The sequence below is a fragment of the Epinephelus lanceolatus genome, chromosome 9 (genome assembly GCF_041903045.1).
Source record: "Epinephelus lanceolatus isolate andai-2023 chromosome 9, ASM4190304v1, whole genome shotgun sequence".
Lineage (NCBI taxonomy): Eukaryota > Metazoa > Chordata > Actinopteri > Perciformes > Serranidae > Epinephelus > Epinephelus lanceolatus.
Window position 1 is genome coordinate 12,192,234 of NC_135742.1, and position 21,219 is coordinate 12,213,452.

Below are 21,219 nucleotides of genomic sequence, written 5' to 3' on the forward strand. Positions count from 1 at the left end.
TTTTTTCACTCCTCCACAAGGTGTCAAGTTGCATCCTCCTCCTTGTTGCTGTGGGGTTGGACATACCAAGTGTAGCTCCACCCTGACATAGAGAGTCGTGCCTCTGCAGAATAACTCACCTGTGAAATCTGGTCCAGCAACAAACAACGGTCACTTGCACCATCAGGGTCTGACCTGACCAAGCAGCACGAGAGAAGACCTGCTGAAGAACTGATCGATGTAAGTACTATTCTGTCCTTTCTCCACTCTTGTTATTCATTAAATGACCATTTAATGTCACTGAATGAGTGATAAAGTTTCACTCAGGAGCAGATTTAAAGCTCACAGCTGTTCTGACACAGATGGAGAGATGCCTTGGAGGAGCCTACTGAGCCTCTGTTTGAAGTGATAGTTAACATTTCTTGTTGGGAAGTTAATCAGTCGGCCTCAAAGAGACACAAAACAGCTACAAAGAGACACAAAACAATGGCAAAGAGAGACAAAATGATGACAGAGGGATGCAAAATTATTACTAAGAGACCTAAAAAGACTACAGAGATGCACAGTGACTACAAAGGAACACAAAACAGCTACAAAGATATGCAAAATGACTGCAGAGAGACACAAAATAACTACATAAAGAGACTAAAAACGACCACGATGGGACTCAAAACAACTTCAAAGAGATGCAAAACAACTTTGAATGGATTCATAACAACTATGCAGAGACACAAAATGACTACAGAGATGCAAAACGACTACAAAGACACACAAAATGAAAAGAAAGAGACATAAAATGTCCTTAAACAGAGGCAAAGGGACTACAGAGAGACACAAAACAACCACAAAGAAACACAAAACAACTACAAAGAGATGCAAAGCTAGTACAGTGTGAAATAAGACTACAAAGATGCAAAATGACTACAGAGAGACACAAAATGACTAAAAAGAGACAGGAAGTGACCACAAAGAGAGGCAAAATGATTACAGACAGATTCAAAACTACAGATGGACATAAAGTGACAACAGAGAAAGTTAATTCTTGATTGCTGCTGCAAATGCATCCTTTCAGGTCTGTGATTCTGTCTTGAAATAACAGCAGTACTTCCGGTCCTGTCTGTCCTTGTAGATAGGCAGACTTCATATCTTCATAAGAGCACTGATTAAACTCCATCTGACTCTCCTGCAGTGGACACCATGGCCTCCACCATCTCTATGCGCAGCTACTCAGTGCGTCAGCCCTCCTTCTCCAGCATGTCTGTGAGGGACAGCGGGCGCAGCATCCGCTCCAAGCCTCCTGTCCCTCTGGGCACGTTGCCTCTGTCCCGTTCCGTCTCAATGGGCAACGGCCTCAACATGCTGGGCTCCAGCCTCTCCATCAACGGCCTCGGTGTCACCGCCAGTGAGAAGGAGACCATGCAGGGCCTGAACGACCGGCTGGCCAACTACCTGGATAAGGTGCGCTCACTGGAGAGGTCCAACGCTGAGCTGGAGGTGAAGATCAAGCAGCTCATGTTGGAGAGGGCTCCAAAAGGGCACGACATCGAGGGGTTGATGGCCCAGGCACATGCCATCGGGCAGGAGGTCAGTGTCTGATGATCAGATTTATGAACTTGCTTTCCAAGAGAGTTTTGTTTCACACATTTAATTGTACCACATCGATTCTGATGTGTACTTCTGGGACCATCTTTTCAATGTGTGGCCATCTTTTTCTCTTCAGATTATGTTTGCCTTTTTTTTTATTTTGGGGTGAACTGTCCCTTTAAGAAACTTAGTTAAAGCCAGTGATAAGAGAGGCAGGACAAAGCTCCTGCAGCCAGATGGATTTGGATGTTCAGGGTGCTTTTGTAAGAGCATGTATGATTTTGCAGAAAACAAACCAGAACACTAACATTATAAAAAGCGCATATAATCTCCTTGATGGCACTTCTCACCTTATTCCCTGCTCAGGTGAGAAAGAAGACGCTGGAGAATGCCCGAATCATGCTGGAGATTGATAATGCCAAGCTGGCGGCCGATGACTTCAGGGTCAAGTGAGTGTCACACAGAGGTTCCTTTCTTTTACTTGCCTGTGAGTGTTCACATGGGAGCGCCAGACTGTGAAGCAATGTGAATAAATGACCTTTATGTCAGGCTGTGAAATCAGAGCCCCATTCCCACGGTGCACAGGCACCCGCAGGAGACGAAGATTGCCATCAGTGAGCGCAGGATGTGATAGATTGTGCAGGTCAGAGAGACGTCATCAGTTTCTGAGGTCCAGAGTTGGCAAAGTGGAGATGAGGGATAGATGGTCAGAGTCGGGAAACACCCACCCTCTGCTGGTGTTTTCACAATGTGTTGATGGTATGTTTTGTGGCCTGATGTGAAGGAGTGATGCATCAATTGGCAATGATTTATGGCATTAGCAGCAAAGTGCATGTGTACCTTACATGCAGATCTTTGCACGAGTTTTTATGGTATTTTTCACATGTGTGCACCCATACTGGGATTATATTCTGAAAGGTTTTTGCATCCTGTTCTCAGCTGCATGTGTTACACCATCTCCAGTTTGTGCTTCTCATGTCGATTCAGTCTCGTCAGTGGTGGTTCGTTACTTAGTTTTGAGGTACTTGTACTAAATATTTATTGGCCAAAATACCTAAGTATTTTTATTTTATGCTACTTTCTATATCTACTGCACTACATTTCGGAGGAAATAAAATAGTTCTTTTAATCTAACAGCTGTAGTTACTAGTGATTATTCAAATTAAGATTTGACATACAAAAAAAAAAACATGCAACATTTATTAAGCGGTTTACAGTAGCTTCAGCTTCAGCAAATGCTGCTTTTATGTTATTGCATCAATATTTGAAACCAAGTCATGACAGTTTTATTTATGCAGGCAAAATTCACAATTTTGCCTCAAGGATCTCAACAATCTGTAAAGCATATGACATCCTCTCTCCTTAGACCAGTGACACTCAATCTATGACCAGAGGGTCAATTTCTAATTCATGATGAAAATAATTTGATGCACATGGGGAATTTTTTTTTTAATACTTTGAATGTAAAAAACTGCAAGACTGCATAAAAGGCATCAACATAGAACTTGAGTATCAAAAAAGGGTGGCACAGGCATAGTGGTTAGCATTGTTGCCTCAAAGCAAGAGAGTTCCTGTTTTGAACCCAGGGTGGGGGAGCCCTCAAACATGTTCTCCCCGTGTCAGTGTGGGTTTTCTCCAGGTGCCCCAGCTTCCTCCCACAGTCCAAAGACATGCAGGTTAATAGGTAACTCTAAAATGTCCGTAGGTGTGAATGTTGTCTGTCTCTATGTATCAGCACTGTGATAGTCTGGTGACCTGTCCAGGGTGTACCCTGCCTCTCGCCTCGCTCATTATTAATAAATTATTTATTAATGTTTGTTTATTAACTGGCCCCTGCCTCCTGTCATTTTGCAAAAGTGGCTTTCTTGCAAAAACACTGCCTTAGACCCTTAATAATTCCATAATATATCAACTCAAGTAAAATATAGTATACTTTACCTTAAGGTATGATCTGCTGAAAATGCTGAACTATTTAACTTGTAATGGAGTATTTTTTACAGTGTGGTTTTAGGAGGCAATCTGACTACTTTTGCCACCGCCAATTATTATTAAATTTGAGTGACAAAAATATCCACTTCGGACTATTTAATAACACATACTACTGTTTTAAAGGTATTTCCAATGTCCTCATAGACTCACTAACTTGCACGTTTATTTCTAATAAAGATAAAGATTAAAAGATGACAGCAGGAAGACACATAGACAAAACTGAAAATATTTTTTCTGAATGATTAAAAATGACATTAATACAGTTTGACAAAATCATCTTCAATCAGGATCCACTTACTAGTTCTCTTCTGAGCATCTCATGACCTTCATCATCTGATTGAAGGCTTGAGCTGAAACAAAATTTCCCAAGTATGAACTTTGATATACAACATCAACATAGACTGAAACTTAATTTTGTTGATGCATCATAAGAATTAAGTGGAAGATACGCCTGGCAGCCATCTTTGTTTGGATTATTCACAACTTGGAAAACTTCTTTAAGATCTTATAAATGTTGCAGCTAATGAAATATTTGATTACGCACATGAACAGAAGACTTTTTGAGGGTGCTTAAATTCTGGATGAAATGACATTTTGTGGTTTTTGTAAAATCTGCCAACTTGTGTTTAAACTGTAACTGAAATGTCATTACAATGCATGAGAGACACAAACTGGGACCAGTGTTGCACATGTCTGCTGATGACCTCCCTTCCTCTAATTTTAATTCTCCCTGCTGCAGATGGGAGGCAGAAGCCACCCTGTGCCAGTCAGTAGAGAGAGACTGTCAGGCTCTGAGGAGAGCAAAGTCCGACCATGACCAGATCATCGCCACTCTGCGAGGAGACCTGGACAGTCTGAAGGAGGAGCTCTACTTCCTCAAGAAGAATCACGATGAGGTGAGATCCCTGCCAAGGTGAAGGTCATGTCAGACTATGATAAATGTGGGTTGACTCATCAAGATAATGACTTTACAAGTTGTCAGGTGTCGTCTTGTTTAAACGAAGGATGTCTTTGAAGCACGGAGGGTCATCTGAGCTGCATGAAAACCAGTTTACTGCATCTGAACATGATTAATGTCCTCCCAAAACCACAGAGCTGTAAAACATTCCAGTTTTTCTATCAGCAACACAGTAGCAGAAGGTTTAACAGTTTTCAGTATCTGAAACATGATCAGTTAAGTGTATACACACCCTTTGTCTTTGTAGCCATAGTTCTTCAAGACAACACCCATGTACACAACACAGGAGTATCTGAGCCCATCCAGCAGCTGGGATTATATGTGTGTTTAGACTGAGAGGTGTGGTGTCCAGGATGTTAACTGTAGACTGTGAACACAATGGATTTTATTTGAATATTTATCTTGCACTTACTGAGGTGATCACAAAAAATAATAAAACAAAGAGGTTAGTCAGGAACAATTAAAGTTCACCGCAGCATCACAGCATCTACATCAGTACATTTTTTGGACCCCTTAAATTACTAGTCATTTTACATACACTTTGTGTTTTGTGTTTGTAAAACATGATGCATTTTTCAGTGCACTAAAGTAGTTTTGCAATAGAGTGATTTTTTAAACATATTTTTGAAAAAATGTTCATAATTCTAGCGCTGCCAAACTTCCTCATTTGTTCTCTCTTTAGTATTTTTAAACAAAAATATCCTTACTACCTTTCACTTGTTGAAGCTTATAATTTACTGGTCAATCTACACCAACCTGGGGTCCCCCAGGAGGAGCTGGAAAGTGTTGCTCGGGAGAGGGACATCTGGGGTGCTTTGCTTGGCCTGCAGCCCCCACGACCCAGGCCCAGATTAGCAGATAAAAATAGACCTCATCTACTGTTGTGCTCAGGAAAGTCCCAAACACAGCAAAATAAGAAAATAAAAGCACAGGGCAGGGTTGCTGCAAAAAAATATACACCGCCACACACTTCTAGTTAGTCGAGTCTATACTTTGTTTTCAGGAAAATCCTGCATAGTATAACTTTAAGTAGGATTTTGAATGAAGCCCTTTAAGTATTTTTGTAATTTGGTATGACCACTTTCACTCATGCAAAGGCTCTGAATACTTGTTTCACTGCTGGATAGTGGATCAGTTAGACACTTAAAGTTGTCCTATTTGTGAGGTATAACCTAAATTCTGCTTTTCCTTTCCCCTCTTCAATTCATCACAGGAGATGAACTCATTGAAGTCTCGTCTGGCCAACGAGCAGGTGAACGTGGAGGTGGATGCGGCTCAGGGTCCTGATCTCGGGGCCATCATGGCTGAGCTGAGGGTCCAGTATGAGGGCATCGCTCGCAAGAACAAGGAGGAGGCCGAGGCCTGGTATCTCAAGAAGGTCACTGCTTGAATCAGCTCTTATTTTTCTGGTATTAATACGTATGGACTGCATACTGTACATTAAATATTTAATGTGTGTGTTTGCAGTTAGAAGCAGTGCAGTCGGAGGTCAAAGAAAGCAACGAGGCTCTGCGCTGTGCCCAAAGTGAGCTCAGTGAGAGGCGACGTTTCCTGCAGGCGCTGGAGGTCGAACTCGACAGTCTTCGGAAGCAGGTAGAGTACACAGGGTGCAGGGGTGAATATGTGAACGTCTGTATGTGATCACCCATTTTATAAAGTTTCATGTTTGCTACCATTCCTCTGCTTCTTTAGAGCTCAACCTCGTCCTCACCTTCTCCTCTGGACACATGTTATCTGTAGATTACAGCTGCTTTCTCCTTGTCAACAAATAGCTTTTAGCAGCACAGTGTACACAGCAATTTATTCTGCCCCAATAATCAATCAGTGTGACAAGACGAAGAGTCAAACAAGCAGAGGTTTTGTCTGTGTTCCCGCTACATGTGAACACAGGTCAGCAAATAGAGCTGCTCAGTGGAGGCAAATATAGCTCATGGATGTTTGCCTAATAGTGAGCACACCATATTGAATGCAGAGATATTATCGCGTTGACAGTGTTAAGTGTCTTTGGATGAGTGGTGAGGGGCCGTGAATGGATGAGCTCAACAGGTAAACATATAAAGCAATACTGGGTGGTAAAAATGTACATTGTTTGAAACTGTATACCTGTATGTTCTGGTAACAGGTGGGTGTGTTGGAGGGAAACCTTGGAGAAACAGGACACAAGTACTCTGTGGAGATGGACCGTCTTCAGGCCACGCTGACCCAGCTGGAGGACGAGCTGTCTCAGCTGCGTTTGGACATGCAGCGCAACAAGACCGACTACGAGCAGCTGCTGCGCATCAAACAGAACCTGGAGATGGAGATCGCCACCTACAGGAGGCTGCTGGAGGGGGAGGAGATGTAAGTGAGGGCAAGGAAACAATGCTCAGTCCTCAACATTACATACATATAACTTCACATTTTTGAGTATAATTCAGAAAAGAACTTAAAAATCTTGTCACTGCAAATATGGTACTGTTTTTAATATTCATATTTCTTTTTGCTACACAAGAATACATGTAGTTTGTGGTTAACATGAATATACATGTATTTTACACACCAACTATACACTGTAAGACTTTGAAAAGGTTAAAGTCTGAGTCTGAGTTTGATTAGATGATCGATACCTCAGTCATCAGCAGCTGCGAGTGGTATTTATTGTATTTATTAGGACTTCCATTAGTTGATGCAGATACATCAGTCACTGATATCAACCTTCTCATCTAACTCTCAGCAAGAAGCAGAGTCAGCATCTTTTCCAAAATATGGAAATGTTTCTTTAAAGTGTCCTACAGCTAATGGCATCAGATATTGAATGAACATGATTTATGCTTAATTTTTTCATACTCTTTTGTCCAACAGGGTGAAAGAAACACCTCCACCTCCTAAAAGTAAGTTCAGATTTTTTTCATTTACTATTTATTGAATGCTAATGTTATTTGCTGTAAGGATTCTTTATTTAAAGTCTCACATCTTCACATGGTCCTGTGGCAAATCTTACAGCAGGTTACTTGTGCTGTGTTTGTTAACTTCAGTGTTTCGCTCTTATCTGATCCAGTGAGGATAGTCAAATAACCACACCCAAGGCCAGCTCCATTACCATGTGGGCATCAGGGAGGTTTTGCAAAATGTAGGAAAGGATCAGATGACCACATGTTGCAGGAGCATCCAATCCTTTCCTAAAATTTCCAGACTCTCCCTTTTGCCCATATGAATTCCGGCCTCAGGTGTGGTCGGTAGACACCCACACAGGATCTGATAAGAGCAGAAAAAGACAAAACACAGCACCAAAGAAATGATGATTCTCTCAATGGAAGTTGAAATCACTGACATCCAATCTCTTCTCTTTTTCCTCCCTTTTGTGTTTTTTTTGGCATGAATTTTACTGACATTAGGTTACATTTGAGTATTGAGTTGTTAAAATATTACCTTTCAGCACAGCCTCATAACCTCAATACTGTAAACGAACACCGCCTTTACAGTAAGTGCTGTTTTGCAAGCCGAGAGAGTTTTTTTACTGACCCTGCTTTCATTCTGTTCCACAGAAGACCCCGACGTAAGGACCAGGAAGATCGTAAAAGTCGTCACTCAGACCATGATAAACGGCAAGGTGGTGGACGAGTCCAGTGAGGTGGAGCAGATTGAGGAGCACAAAAAATGAGCCAAAGTGTGTGAAGAGAAGAAGCAGTGATGTCTGTTAAACCTGAAGTGGATCAAATATCACCACAACCTTTTTGGGGTTTTTTTTTATTATGTTTTTGTTTTAATGCCTTAAAGTTTGCCAAATAGACTGAAATGTGTGGAAATAAGTTCAACCTAAAATATTATAGTCCTTTGCAGCAACATGATATATTTTTGGTCTGCATATCATTTGAAACATTACAATACCAGTATCCTTAGGGTGATGCAGATACCAACAGAGTGCTTCAGTTGATACCTTTTTTTTTCTACAGTACTTCATTTGATACCTGTCATGTGAATGGAAGCATTTGTGTGTGTAGTATAGCCATACTTTTGAACATTTTGGCAGCAACTCCGCGTGCTCAACAGCCAACTCCAATGTCAAATGCTTAACTTGACCCCACCACAGACTGCATGGCTGCATTCACACCAAATCCGCCCTTGCTTTAAAGAAAACAGAATCCAGTTCTCCTATTAATTTGAATGTGGGTAGAATATCTAGGCTCTGGTGCTGGGGCCGGAGGGGGAGGCTGAAAAAAAGTAGCGGCCTGAAAAAGGTTTAACTTTTGTAAAAACACATCCCGTTGGTTGTGTGGGAAGCATGGCGGTGCAGTGTCTTGTCTTCTCCCTGTGTCACTGTGGGTTTTCTCTGGGTACTCCAGCTTCCTCCCACAGTCCAAAGACATGCAGGTTAATTGGTGACTCTAAATTGCCCGTAGGTGTGAATGTGAGCGTGAATGGTTGTCTGTCTCTATGTGTCAGCCCTGTGATAGTCTGGTGACCTGTCCAGGATAAGTAATGTCTCTTTCTATTGTTAAATATTATATTGAGTAAAAAAATAAAATATGTATTAAGAGTATGTACTATCTTACAAAGGAGAGTGCTCGATTTGTTTGCGTGTGTGCACACGTGTGTCTGTTGTGGCAGTAAAGATACTAACATGATAATCATGACATGATCATGACATGATAATCAAAAGGACGTCACAGATAACATAACAAATGCGCCATTTCAGTGATACTCCCACACCACCACCAAGCCTGTGGCTAATTGCTGTAATGCCTATGCGGTGCAGTAGAAGGCAAATTATGCGTCACATTAAATCAAAGAAGACATACTTAACATTTTTCTAGATCTGACAAAAAGGATTGAATGCAGGTGTTGTTTGACTGGAGAGGTTTCAATACAACTTGGTACTGGGTTATTTTGGTCGATACCTTAAAGCTGTTGATGACCGATACCTATTCCTATATATATCTGTACATATGATCTCTAAATGTAAGAAGAAACTCTTAATCCTGATATATGATCCTCTGAAATGTTTGAATAGTCTGTTTAAGAATGCTTGTCCAAGGATTTATGTGCAGATTGTGCTGGAACTGAATGAAACATGCAGTCTTCTACAGCAGATTGAGTTTGCTCTGTAGTCATCAAAATATGAAACATCGGGAAAAAGAAAGCACCTGGACCTTTTGCATTCAGATGTTTTTGTGACACTACTGTTTTTGAGCTCTAACGCTCATTTTATTTGAATTTAAACAAATAGTTTCTCATTTTTTGGTAATTATGGTTATTTGCTTTATTGCTGAGAGTTTGATTAAAAGATGTAGCTTCATATTTAATGCAAACATGAAAGTCTTCTCATCTAACTCCCAGCATGAAAGCCAGTAAGTGATTTTCCAGATTTTCTTTAATAGTGACTGAAGCTTTTAGAAAATGTCTTGATCTTGCATTATCTATCTGTACACGACAGTGTCACTGTAAAAAAGTAATGGGAGTGTTTTAATGTGTTGCAGTTTTATGATGGACAGGAACAAATCAACCAAAGCAGCTGTACAGTGTCAATAAATAAAACAGTGTTTAAAAGAAAGAAAAGTGTCCCTGCTCATTTTCAGCTGAAACAGAAACTTCAACTGATACTGCAGGAACATAATAGCATGAAGAGACAAAGATTTTGCACCAAGAGGGCAGAAACTACAAAACCTCCATACAGTAGTTTCAGGTGACGGGCTTTTGTGTATTTGTGTAAGTGTTGTGTTTCAGTGTGTTTCTCTGTTAGTTTGTGTGCACGTGGACAAACAGCTCAGAGGACTTAAAGTAATGTTGGAACATGAAGACACAACATACTGAAAATAAGAATAAAAAGGCCAAAGTAAAATCCCAAGGTACAGTGAATGAAAGTTATTGTGTTGTCATTCTGGGTCACTGTGATACAAGAAGGAACAGGTCAGGTGTCATGGCAACATGGAGACAATGAGTTCACAGTTTAACAACAAGAGTTTAAAATCATGTCAAAGGTTTCTCCACCTGAGATTTGGGCTGAAAGCATTTTAGGATTCTGGTGGGTTTTTTTTATTGTGAAACTGTTTTTCTTTCTTTTCTTGTCTTGAAATGTGATCGTCATTTGGGGATTTCAGCGACTTTGAGTTTTGTAGCTGATCACTGAAGTGTTTTGTTGGTGTGAGAAGTTCCTCAGATGGGTGTGTTTGCAGTGGTGGAATGTAATTAAGTACATTTACTCAAGTACAAATTTGAGGTACTTGTACTTCAACTTCAACTTGTACTTAACTTGAGTGTTTTCTTCCATGTCACTTTCTACTTTTACTTCACTACATTTTAGAGAAAATACAAACCTTTTTACTCCACAAAAATTATTTGAGCTTCTGCTACTAGTGACTATACACAAACATAAAAAGCTTATAAATTACAATGTTTTTGTTATAAATTAAAACTCCCTAACAGTATGAACAGTGCAGCTACACTCACCGGCCCCTTTATTAGGTACACCTGTTCAGCTGCTCATTTATGCAAACAGCTAATCAGCCAATGACATGGCAGCAACACAATTTAGTCATGTAGACATGGTGAGAACGATCTGCTGAAGTTCAAACCGAGCATCAGAATGAGGAAGAAAGGTGATTTAAGTTACTTTGAACGTGGTTGTTGGTGCCAGAAGGGCTGGTCTAAGTATTTCAGATACTGCTGATCTACTGGGATTTTCACACAGAACCATCTCTAGGGTTTACAGGGGATGGTCCCAAAAGAGAAAATGCAAAAATGCGTTGCTGATGCCAGAGGTCAGAGGAGAATGGCCAGACTGGTTCAAGGCAACAGTAACTCAAATAACCACTGGTTACAACCAAGGTCTGCAGAAGACCATCTCTGAACCAACAACACGTCCAACCTTGAAGCAGATGGGCTACAGCAGCAGAAGACCACACCAGGTGCCACTCCTGTCAGCTAACAATGTATGCCATGAAGAATTAAGGCAGTTCTGAATGCAAAAGGGGTCCAACCTGGTACTAGCAAGGTTTACTTGATAAGATGGCCAGAGAGTGTATGTTTTCATCATCTTAGAATGTACAGATTTTAGCTGCCAGACTTTTAACCAGAGCCAAGAGAAGTGATCACATCACTCCAGTTTTAGCCTCTTTACACCGGCTCCCAGTTTGTTTTAGAATAGATTTTAAGATGTCACTGATTACTTTTAACTCACTAGTGTTTTATGTTGTTTTTTTATTTCTGTTGTACAATATTTCTCTATTATTTGATGTGCACCCGTGGAATTCAGCTTTGAAAGGTGCTATACAGTATAAATAAGGTTAACTTACTTATAACTAACGTGGAAACCGAGAGAAACCTCAGCCTATGTAAGCACTCATTTTGTGCAGTGTCATGTCAATGTGAATATTTTATAGTTTGTCACTCCAGTGTGAAAAGTTTTACTATGACGCAGTAAGAAAACACACATTCCCAGAGTCAGATGTCACTGATAATGTCTGAGTCTTAAACTGCAGCCTCGTCATCAGCAGTGAATGATATTGTTTTTGACACCTTGGTGACAAACTTGTACAAATCCAAACATGGATGTTTCCCATCAACCTTTAGGAGTCTCTTAACGTGTTAACTGTCCCATGAGGCCATTCAGCAGATTTACAGGCACACAGAGGAGACAACAGCTGTTTTGTGAAACCCAGAAAAAAAGACATGAGACACACCTGACCCCAAAGTCTTCTTTTTTCACTTAAGATCATCTTTGAATTGCAACGTAACAGAACACGCTGTCATGTTTGATGTAGAGTAACTCATGGAGTGATTGAGTGACTCAGTGTCTGTGTTACTGTCTGATTTCATGATTTTATATCATGTTTAAGATTTGGTGACCTGGACAGGGGCAGATTTACCTGCACATGGTGCCTGCACAGATTCACTTAACATCTTCGGTGTCAGCTCTACTGATAGTTGGTGAGCAGCGTCTCCTTGTGGTTAAAAGCATTCACTGCTCCCTACAGAAAAAAAACAAAACAAACGCACTTCATGGGTTTTATAAGTTTTACCCTCATGATGATTCCGATGCTCTCTGTATGTCTCTAAACTTTTTTTTTTTTAATTCTAAATAATGTATTTACTGCATCTTGTCACTGTAAGTGGAAAAATGTGAACATTACCCTCTGTACAAATACATGATTATGATACATCAACTTAAATATATACACAAATAAAATAGTGATAATGACATAACATGTTACTAATAATGAACCGAACCTATATGTTGTGGTAATGAATAAATAAATAAAGGTAAGGTAATAACCCTAAAGCAAATAATCTAATACACACATACATTATACTGAAATATATTTAAAAAAATAAAACAAAATAATAACATATCAAAAATAAGTAAAATAAAATAAAAACACATAGAATAAAAATGTAACTGCTTTTTGAGCTATTGGGAATGTCACTCTACTGATAATTAGCACTTTTACAATTTTGGGAAATAAAATAATTACAGCATTTTTTAGATGATTATTTTATTTCTTGTTTATTTATTGTTTATTGATTATTACAATTAGAATTTATTTTATTTTATTATTCTAATAATAGTATTATTCTTTTCAACTCCAGTTGAAGATGCTCTACGCACGCCCTAAAGCGCATGCGTGACAGTTAAAACCCATCTTTGTAGTTCAGAAAGTGAGTCTGGCTCATTAGCTCGTGATTGACACTTCACCTTTCAGAAAACGCCAAAATAAAGCGAAGTTATGTAAGTTTGAATTTAACCAACACGGTCTAATTATTCAAGTTATATTTGTTCAATTAATGCTGTTAATCTTAAATGTCATCGAAAAGTGTCATTAATTAAAAGTTCGTCGAAAACAAGTTAGCTAAATTTGCTATCTTACTTGTAATAGCTAGCTAAGCTAACGTTAGCTAAACAAAGCTAGCTAACGCTGCTGTTAAAGAGTTATTTTGTGATAGACTCCCTTATTTTAGTTTAGTAATAGTTACTTATTCAGAGTGATCTATTTTAGGTTTTCGTTAAGAAAAATAATGATTCAGAATTTAATATTTTCCTAAAAATATGCTAATTTATGATTGAATTGTGGTTTTTATTATATTAACAGGTGTGAAAACGACAGTTGTTTTCCAGCTCAGACTTTCTCTGCTGTCAGATTTAAAGCTCTGGATTATGTGTTTGAGGTGAGGTTGTGACTTGTTAATTTTTCCGCAGAGTGTTATCATTAAACCCCAAGGATAAGCTGTCCTGCCTCCCTCTTATATCTTTATTTCAGACCACCACCAGTCTAAAGGTAATGATGAACCTACTGGCACTGCCAGCACCTTACTACACTGGTACCAGTGACCTGTACCCACACAGTGGAAAACTACCTGAAGTCACCTACAGGACACCGTGGATCAGAGGTATTCAAGTGGTCCAACCACAGAAATAATTGGTCTATTGGTCCAGCAAAGGTCAAAGAATCACCATATTTACTGGTTTTGCCATGTTGTATGTTTCAGCAAGAGGTTTTATTTTTAATTTTAACACAGTATATAGCCCAAGATCTCTACCTTGGTCCATTGTGCACCAACTGCATCATTTGTGGGAGAAGGAAATTAAAGTGAATGGACTTTTGGACTGGGACCCATCAGTTGGGAACCACTCAGGTTTTAGTCTCTCTAAAACTAGTTTCTCTAAAAGCTATTTTCACAGCTTTCTGCAAATTATTCATCACTCTTTGACAGATAGCTAACATAGTCCAGTAAAGTCCTACTGAAATGTAGTACATAAACACTTATTGGTACCAGACTACCCTGAAAGAGATCAACACAAAGGGTTTTTAATTGTTTTGTATTATTATAGGAAAGGTGATCTCCACCTGCAAACTCTTTGTCAGTGGTTCTGTGCTTGAAGACCTGGGCCAGAAACAAGAAGTTATTCCACCAGAAAGGTTAAAAACAGTTTCACTATGCATCAGTTTACCCTCCTTATCTTTTATTGTTTGAGTCGTACTTGCTGAGCAGTTCAAGATGAATAGTTTTGATTAAAAGTTTTTCTTATATTCCAGATTTACAGTGACTCTGAGTGAGGTGAACTTGGACATGATCCCCAGCTCTAATCCTGACTCACTGAAGGATCTAGACCAGGATGAGTATGTCTGCCTTTTAAAAGAGTCACAGATAAATAATCCATGTCAGGAATCATTTTTCAAGTGGACGACTGACCAGATGAAACATGAAAATGAGGACAAAGGTAACTCAACATCTGTCAGCTATTTAATTTCATCGTTCCCTCGTACAGTGTATTGTCTATTTTCACTGATCGTCTCTCCTCTGTCACAGATCTCTTCCTGCCAGAGGAGCTCATGGCTGTTGATTACTTGCCACACTTTAAGAGGCATTTACCCACACTTAAACCCAAACTGTCCCGTCTGAGGACGCTTCCTGTGGCTGACCCTCTGCTGAGCTCAACAGGAGATGTTATCACTGAAGACGGCATATTCAGGTGTATATGTTCATCCTGACATGTGTTTCATAGTTATGTGATGAAGAGGTTGTTGCACCTTAAAATTACCAACAAGTATTAGCATCAAAATATAGTTTACGTACCAAAAGTAAGTAGTGGTCATTATGCACAACGCTCCAGAAATGTTGCAGCATAATACTGGTAATATTTATGATAAACATAGTGGGTTAGTGACTAAATGTGTTTTCCCCTGAGGATCAACCAAGTTTTATCTTAATCTTTCATCATAATTTATTTGTTGATCTGAATCTGCAAAGTAACTAAAGGTATCAAATAAATGTAGTGGAGTAAAAAGTACTTCTACTGTTGGAGTATGAAGTAGCAGAAAATGTAAATACTCAAAGTACCAGTACATCAAAATTGTACGTGAGTAGATGTACTAAGTTACTTTCCACTGCTGCTTTTCAGGCACTACGCGTCTTATGAAAAACCTCCTGATGTGTGCACCAGCGACATTCAGTCAAGTTCACACATTCACGAGGAGTTTGGTAAAGAGTCACTGATGAAAGACGAGGTAACTAGTAATAAAAATGACAAATTCAATGTAGGAATTCTTGTGTAGGAAGACTTTAAAATTGAAAACTTTTTTCTGTGTAGTATCTGTTGTTGCCGGTTGCCATGGACACGCTGAGTCTGAGCCAAGCAAACATCTGTACTCACATGGATGTTGCTCCTGAACAGCTTGATGAGGAGCCTCCAGTCCTGGATGTGCTTCATAAAGGTAATGATCAATATATAACTTACATAAGATAAGTACAGTTGCACAGTAGGTCAGAAAGTTAAACCTGATATACTAGAGTCACATTTCTCTCAGCTTCACATGTGTCAGTGTCAGTGGACATTTCCCATTATGAAGCACCAGAGGAGGCCAGTAAAAAACGCAGCATGGATGGAGGCCTGATGGAGTCAGAGCTGGCAGGTAAGAGTTACAGAGAGAAAACATAAAGAACAACATGTTTGGACAGAAATCTTTTATACAGCAGCTGGTTTATATAAATCTACCACTTAATACTCATCAGATGTGGTGGAAGACATACTCAAATAATTTACTTCTTAAGTAAAGTAGAAATACCACACTATTAAAATACTCAATTTCTCAAGTCCTGCATTCAACATTTTACTTAACTTTACTTGAGTAAAATTACCAACAAAATGTACTTAAAATATCAAAATTAATGGTACTCATAGACAGACTGGCCCTGTCAGTGTTATGTTATCGGATCATTATTATTTATGTATAAACATGGTCAGGCAGATTACATTTTATCAGGTTTTTGTAAACAGATTATAAAAAAATAACTATAATCAGCTCAGATTACATTGGAAAAAAAATGTAGTTATCTAACAGTAACATTGCCAAGGATTACTTGATTAGATAATTAGTGCATTTATAAAACCGATAGACACTGTTGTCTTTTAGAATATATACAAATAAGGAAAAAAAAAACACAACAAAGAAAAAAAAATAAAGCACCGAATCTAGACACCCAAAACAAAATTGAAGGATCCTACATTTAAGAATCTGCAAATGGCATTACACTGTTATCTTCTCCAGATATTGAATGGCTTCAAATAAATTCACCTGCTCATTTCTAATATATCTGATCCTTTTTTGTGATGTTTAAAAATAAAAAAAGAGTATTTGTGTAACTCACATTTTTGTTGCTGTGTCAATTTATTTAATATAAGGTACACAATTTTCAATGTTCAGTTTTGTAGGAATTCAGAAATATTCAGATTAGATTAAATTTTTTTTTTGTAATCCAATGGATTACAAGTACTAATTATTAAAAATTGCTGTGTAATTTGTATTCAGTAACTGACTACATTGAATATGTGCTTACATTTTGTAGAGTTGTTGAGGTGAAGCTATTTCATCGCTTTGTACACAGTTTGATAGTTTAATCTATAATATTACATCATATTTGATAAATTCGTCAAACAAGTCCATACATGTCTAAATTAGATCTAAATCTGAAAAGTAACTATAAGTGTTAAATAAATCTACTAAAAAAATATAATGTTTCCCTCTGAAATGAAGTGGATTAGAAGTATGAAGTGGTATAAAATACAAATACTTAAGTAAAGAACACATACTCAAAATTGCACCTCTGTAAATTTACTTTTTCCTCCACTGCCCACTGATCAATCAATCAATCAAACTTTATTTATATGGCACTTTTCATACACTTTTCATCATAAAAACAAACAAAAATAATACATACATATTGAAAACCCCTCCCCACATATAAACACACACACACAGTCAATATAGTCAATAACATGACTGGGCACTGAGGAACCAGGTGAGGAAAGAACCACCTATGGGGAGCCATCCACACTGAGAGGCGCTACAGCCCACAGCCACAGGGAGCGCCGCCACAGGGAGCGCCGCCACAGAGACCACCCCGACCAGACAGACCGGGGTGGACTCCACACATGGTGTGGAGATTAGGAAAAATTAAAGAGTTAAAGATTAAAATAATATTAATAATAATAATAAATAAATAAATAAATTAAGATTTAGAGACTAAAATGCATAAAGATTTAAAAATAAATCATTTAAAACATATAATAGAAGAATTAAAAGAGTAAAAGAAATCAGTTAAAAGCTAAATTAAAAAGGTGAGTCTTGAGCCTCCTTTTAAAAACATCAACAGTCTCTGCAGTCCTGATGCTCTCCGGCAGGCTGTTCCATAAGTGAGGGCCATAATGGCTGAATGCAAATAAGATGGCCAAAGACCGTTAAGACATTTAAAAACTAGTAAAAGAACCTTAAAATCAATCCTGAAACACACGGGGAGCCAATGCAGCGACTGATGCATTCGAATGTGGCTGAAAGACAAACCAACTGCAGCTACAACTCTTTTTCATAAGTATTTGTCAGCTGCTGCTGTAAACCTGTGATTAAACTTAATCTTCCTTTCAGGACGACTGACGCTTCTGACTGAAATGGAGCTGGACGTGACTTTGACTCCGACTCCCAAGATAAGTCAAACCCAAATCTGTGTGTCTACATGTGACCTCCAGGAAGAAGAGATGTCAGAGCTCTGCAGACAGTAAGTGACAACATGTGGTTAAACAAGTCACAATTTATTTTCACTGAACTTACAAATAAAGAGCTAATTACCAAGTTAATGAAGAAAACTAACTAAAATAGCTGATAGTTAAACATGGTCTCAGTTTAAATGCCAAACTCTCCTGTCACACATACAGAGGATAAATCAATAAATAAGTATGTAGAAAAGCTCTTGTAACTTATCTGATCGTCATGTAGATCTTTGGTGTCGGCCAAAGCTCAGGAAGAGATGGAGGCAGCACTTTGGATGGCGGAGAAGCATCCAAACTTTGTGGTGGGCTTTCTGTTGGCAGGTACATATTAAGTTTTACAGGTTTATTGTTCAGTGTTTTCATGATGTTGAATCAGAGCTTATAAGATTAAAACTTCACAAATAGCAGCATGTTTAAAATTCAAGTTTACTTTATTTGTCCCTAGGGAAATTTGTCTTGGACATAAAAATATGTATATGAATAAACAATTGTGGGGGCTGCTCCCTCACCCCCATCACTTTCATTGCTGTGTGGACTTGACTGATAAATTACCAAACCAAGCTGAAATATTGCAATTTAAGATACTATCCTAGCATGATGATATAATATCATTACCCTCTGTCCAGCCCCAAACACCCTGAGTGCAAAAAGTAAAGTTGCTGTTGGATCCTAGTGGAGATACAGTACAGAATTCACATGGACAATCCATGTTATATTGCTTTTACCTCAGTCTTGAAGGGCTGTTGTAAGTGTATCAAACCACCAGATGTCTTTTTTTTTCAGCACAAACAAAAAGAAAGCTCCAAAGCCTCACAAAGTTTCATCTGTCTGAGTTTTTAGATTTTGACGAGACTATAAGTCAGGACATCTCAGCTCCTGCTGCAGTGCAACCCTGAGAAGTAGTCATTTGAAGAAGATAGTTTGCTGGTGCATTATTTATTCACAGTATCAGCGAACCTTATTTTTAAACACTTTATTGTGAAATGTGTTAATTAATCACAAAATTTTGACAAATATGAAGTGCTGTTGTAGAATTGAGTCTTTACATGTTTGATGTGGTTACTGAATCTCTAATCTTGACAGTTACAGAGACCTACAATACAAATAAATCTACAAATGATGTCATTAAATATTTAATCTGCTGTATTGTCTCACAGAGCCACATATATATGAAGCAGCCATCGACTTCCAGCCGCTGTCTGAAGCCTGTAAAGTCATGAAGTCGGAGAATCAAAGCTTCGTCTACAGTGGTGAAAAACTGCAGTTACAGGTGGAGACAGGAGCTCCACAGGTGTACTTGTGCCGCAGCCTTGAGTTCACAGAGAGCCTGAGGTGCAAGTCTCCTCCAGCCAACGAGGAAAAGATGGAGGATTTCAAAAAACTGTCACTTGAACATGTGGAGAGTGAGTAGGTATTTATTTTATTAGGTTTATTAGAAGATTGGAATGAATGTGGCAGCAGATTTCTGGTATCATCTCACCTCCTCTGGTTTCAGTCCCACTCAGATCCATCCTGAAGAACCCCACAAACAAAACTCAGTTACCTCTCTTGAAGAAATCTGAAATTGCTGCTTTTCATGCTGAAGCTCTCGCAGACGACGCCCATCTTCAAAAAGAAACAGCTGCTGTTATGTCTCAGAACGCCTTCCTGATGCAGGCCGTCAACACAGACAATAAGGAAGTAAAATCTACACCCAACATCAGAGATCAAGTTTCAGACAAGAGGTTTTCAGAAGTTGCAGCCATGTTTTCTGCTCGCAAGAACGTCCTCAACATGGGTAGAGATGACTACAAGGTGGAGCAGAGAGCGGCGTCCCTCAGAGACTATCCCAGAGGTCCACTGGTTAAGAGACGTCCACCAGAGAAGGACTTGGATCCTCTGTCCACCTTCATGTTACTGAGATCTCAGCAGACTGCTCCAGTCACCACAACACCTCAGAGCTCAACTCCAGGTACGCTGTGATAATGTGGTTGAAATGAAAACACAGATGATGCATTTATTAAGTGTATCTCTGTAAAAAAAAAAAGCCTCAATATAATTTGCAACTGTACTTTTATACATTTTTCTCCTGGTAACTTTGATGTTTTTAGTTTGTATGCTTGCTATAAAAAATATATGAATTATAGGTTAGTAGTAGGTCGGTAAAAAAAAGGATCAACATTAGCTGGACATACTGATATCAAAACCACATAGTGAAATTGATGATTTTCAGCTTAAGCCTTTATGGTACTAAGAAGTCTTTGGAAACATTTTATTTTTCTATTTTGTTAAGATTTTCATCAATATTTTTGAGGGCAAAATATATTTTTGGTCCTTTTTTAGGCAACAGAAATGTGCATTGAGGATATGATTTAGTTTTAAAACTTTGGCTCCATCTAGTGGTCATATCAAGAATGTGCCCACCAATGTTTTTTTTTTTTTTAATGTGACTATAAAAGTCCCCACATAGTACTTGACATTATTTATGTACGTGGTTTTAAATGTTTTATTTTTATTGCTGAACAAAATTATAAATAACACAGAGCCAAAGCAATTTGTCAATCAATCAAGTTTAAGTTAATGCGAATTTTGATAAATGATTAGTTGTTGCAATTTTTTAAGATAAAATCTCTGTTTTGGGCTTTTCAAATGTTAACATTCAAATTTCTTTTTAAGTCTATAGTAAAACTGAATATATTTGGGTTTTGTACTGTTGGTAGCACAAAAGACGACATCTGAAAGGGACAGTTCACCCCGAAATCAAAAATACATATTTTTCCTCTTACCTGTAGTGCTATTATTTATCAATGAGTTGCTGAGCATTGGAGATATCAGCTGTACAGACGTCTGCCTTCTCTTAAATATAACAGAACTAGATAGCACTCGGCTTGTGGTGCTCAAAGCACCCAAAAAACTCAACAGCAATGTCTCTTTCCAGAAATCATGACGCGGTTACTCAAGATAATCCACAGACCTTGTTGTGAGCAGTGTCATGTAGGAACTATTTTCTCTCTATGGATCTACACCTGCCAACTGTATCATTGTGCAGAAGGAAGCATGCATCTACTCATGGACAAGAGGCTTGTACTTGTGACATCGTGAATTGTACATGTTAATGGCTCGGCTGAACTGTGACAGTAGGTAGCTCAGTGGTGCAAGGTGAGCTAGGAGTAGATGCATGGTTCCTTCTGCGCAATGATGCAGTTGTTTG

At 38.7% G+C, this 21,219-nt stretch overlaps 2 protein-coding genes across 2 annotated transcripts in view; both read left to right on the forward strand.

Moving 5' to 3' along the window:
• Positions 1 to 10,193, forward strand: krt1-c5 (keratin, type 1, gene c5). The gene is made up of 9 exons (XM_033619019.2): positions 1 to 219; positions 1,169 to 1,563; positions 1,930 to 2,012; positions 4,292 to 4,448; positions 5,724 to 5,888; positions 5,978 to 6,103; positions 6,633 to 6,850; positions 7,352 to 7,380; positions 8,035 to 10,193. Exons 2-9 carry the CDS (start codon positions 1,177 to 1,179, stop codon positions 8,148 to 8,150), a joined length of 1,281 nt encoding a protein of 426 aa, XP_033474910.1. The 5' UTR covers positions 1 to 219; positions 1,169 to 1,176; the 3' UTR covers positions 8,151 to 10,193.
• The window catches only part of shoc1 (shortage in chiasmata 1), a 20,874-nt gene continuing 9,454 nt past the window's right edge, over positions 9,800 to 21,219 (forward strand). The window contains exons 1-13 of the mRNA XM_033619637.2: positions 9,800 to 9,837; positions 13,576 to 13,651; positions 13,744 to 13,873; positions 14,316 to 14,403; positions 14,521 to 14,705; positions 14,795 to 14,957; positions 15,387 to 15,492; positions 15,576 to 15,699; positions 15,793 to 15,897; positions 17,908 to 18,037; positions 18,256 to 18,350; positions 19,187 to 19,432; positions 19,525 to 19,980. Coding sequence (XP_033475528.2) covers positions 9,800 to 9,837; positions 13,576 to 13,651; positions 13,744 to 13,873; positions 14,316 to 14,403; positions 14,521 to 14,705; positions 14,795 to 14,957; positions 15,387 to 15,492; positions 15,576 to 15,699; positions 15,793 to 15,897; positions 17,908 to 18,037; positions 18,256 to 18,350; positions 19,187 to 19,432; positions 19,525 to 19,980 — 1,942 coding nt within the window. The remainder of the gene's footprint in view (positions 9,838 to 13,575; positions 13,652 to 13,743; positions 13,874 to 14,315; positions 14,404 to 14,520; positions 14,706 to 14,794; positions 14,958 to 15,386; positions 15,493 to 15,575; positions 15,700 to 15,792; positions 15,898 to 17,907; positions 18,038 to 18,255; positions 18,351 to 19,186; positions 19,433 to 19,524; positions 19,981 to 21,219) is intronic.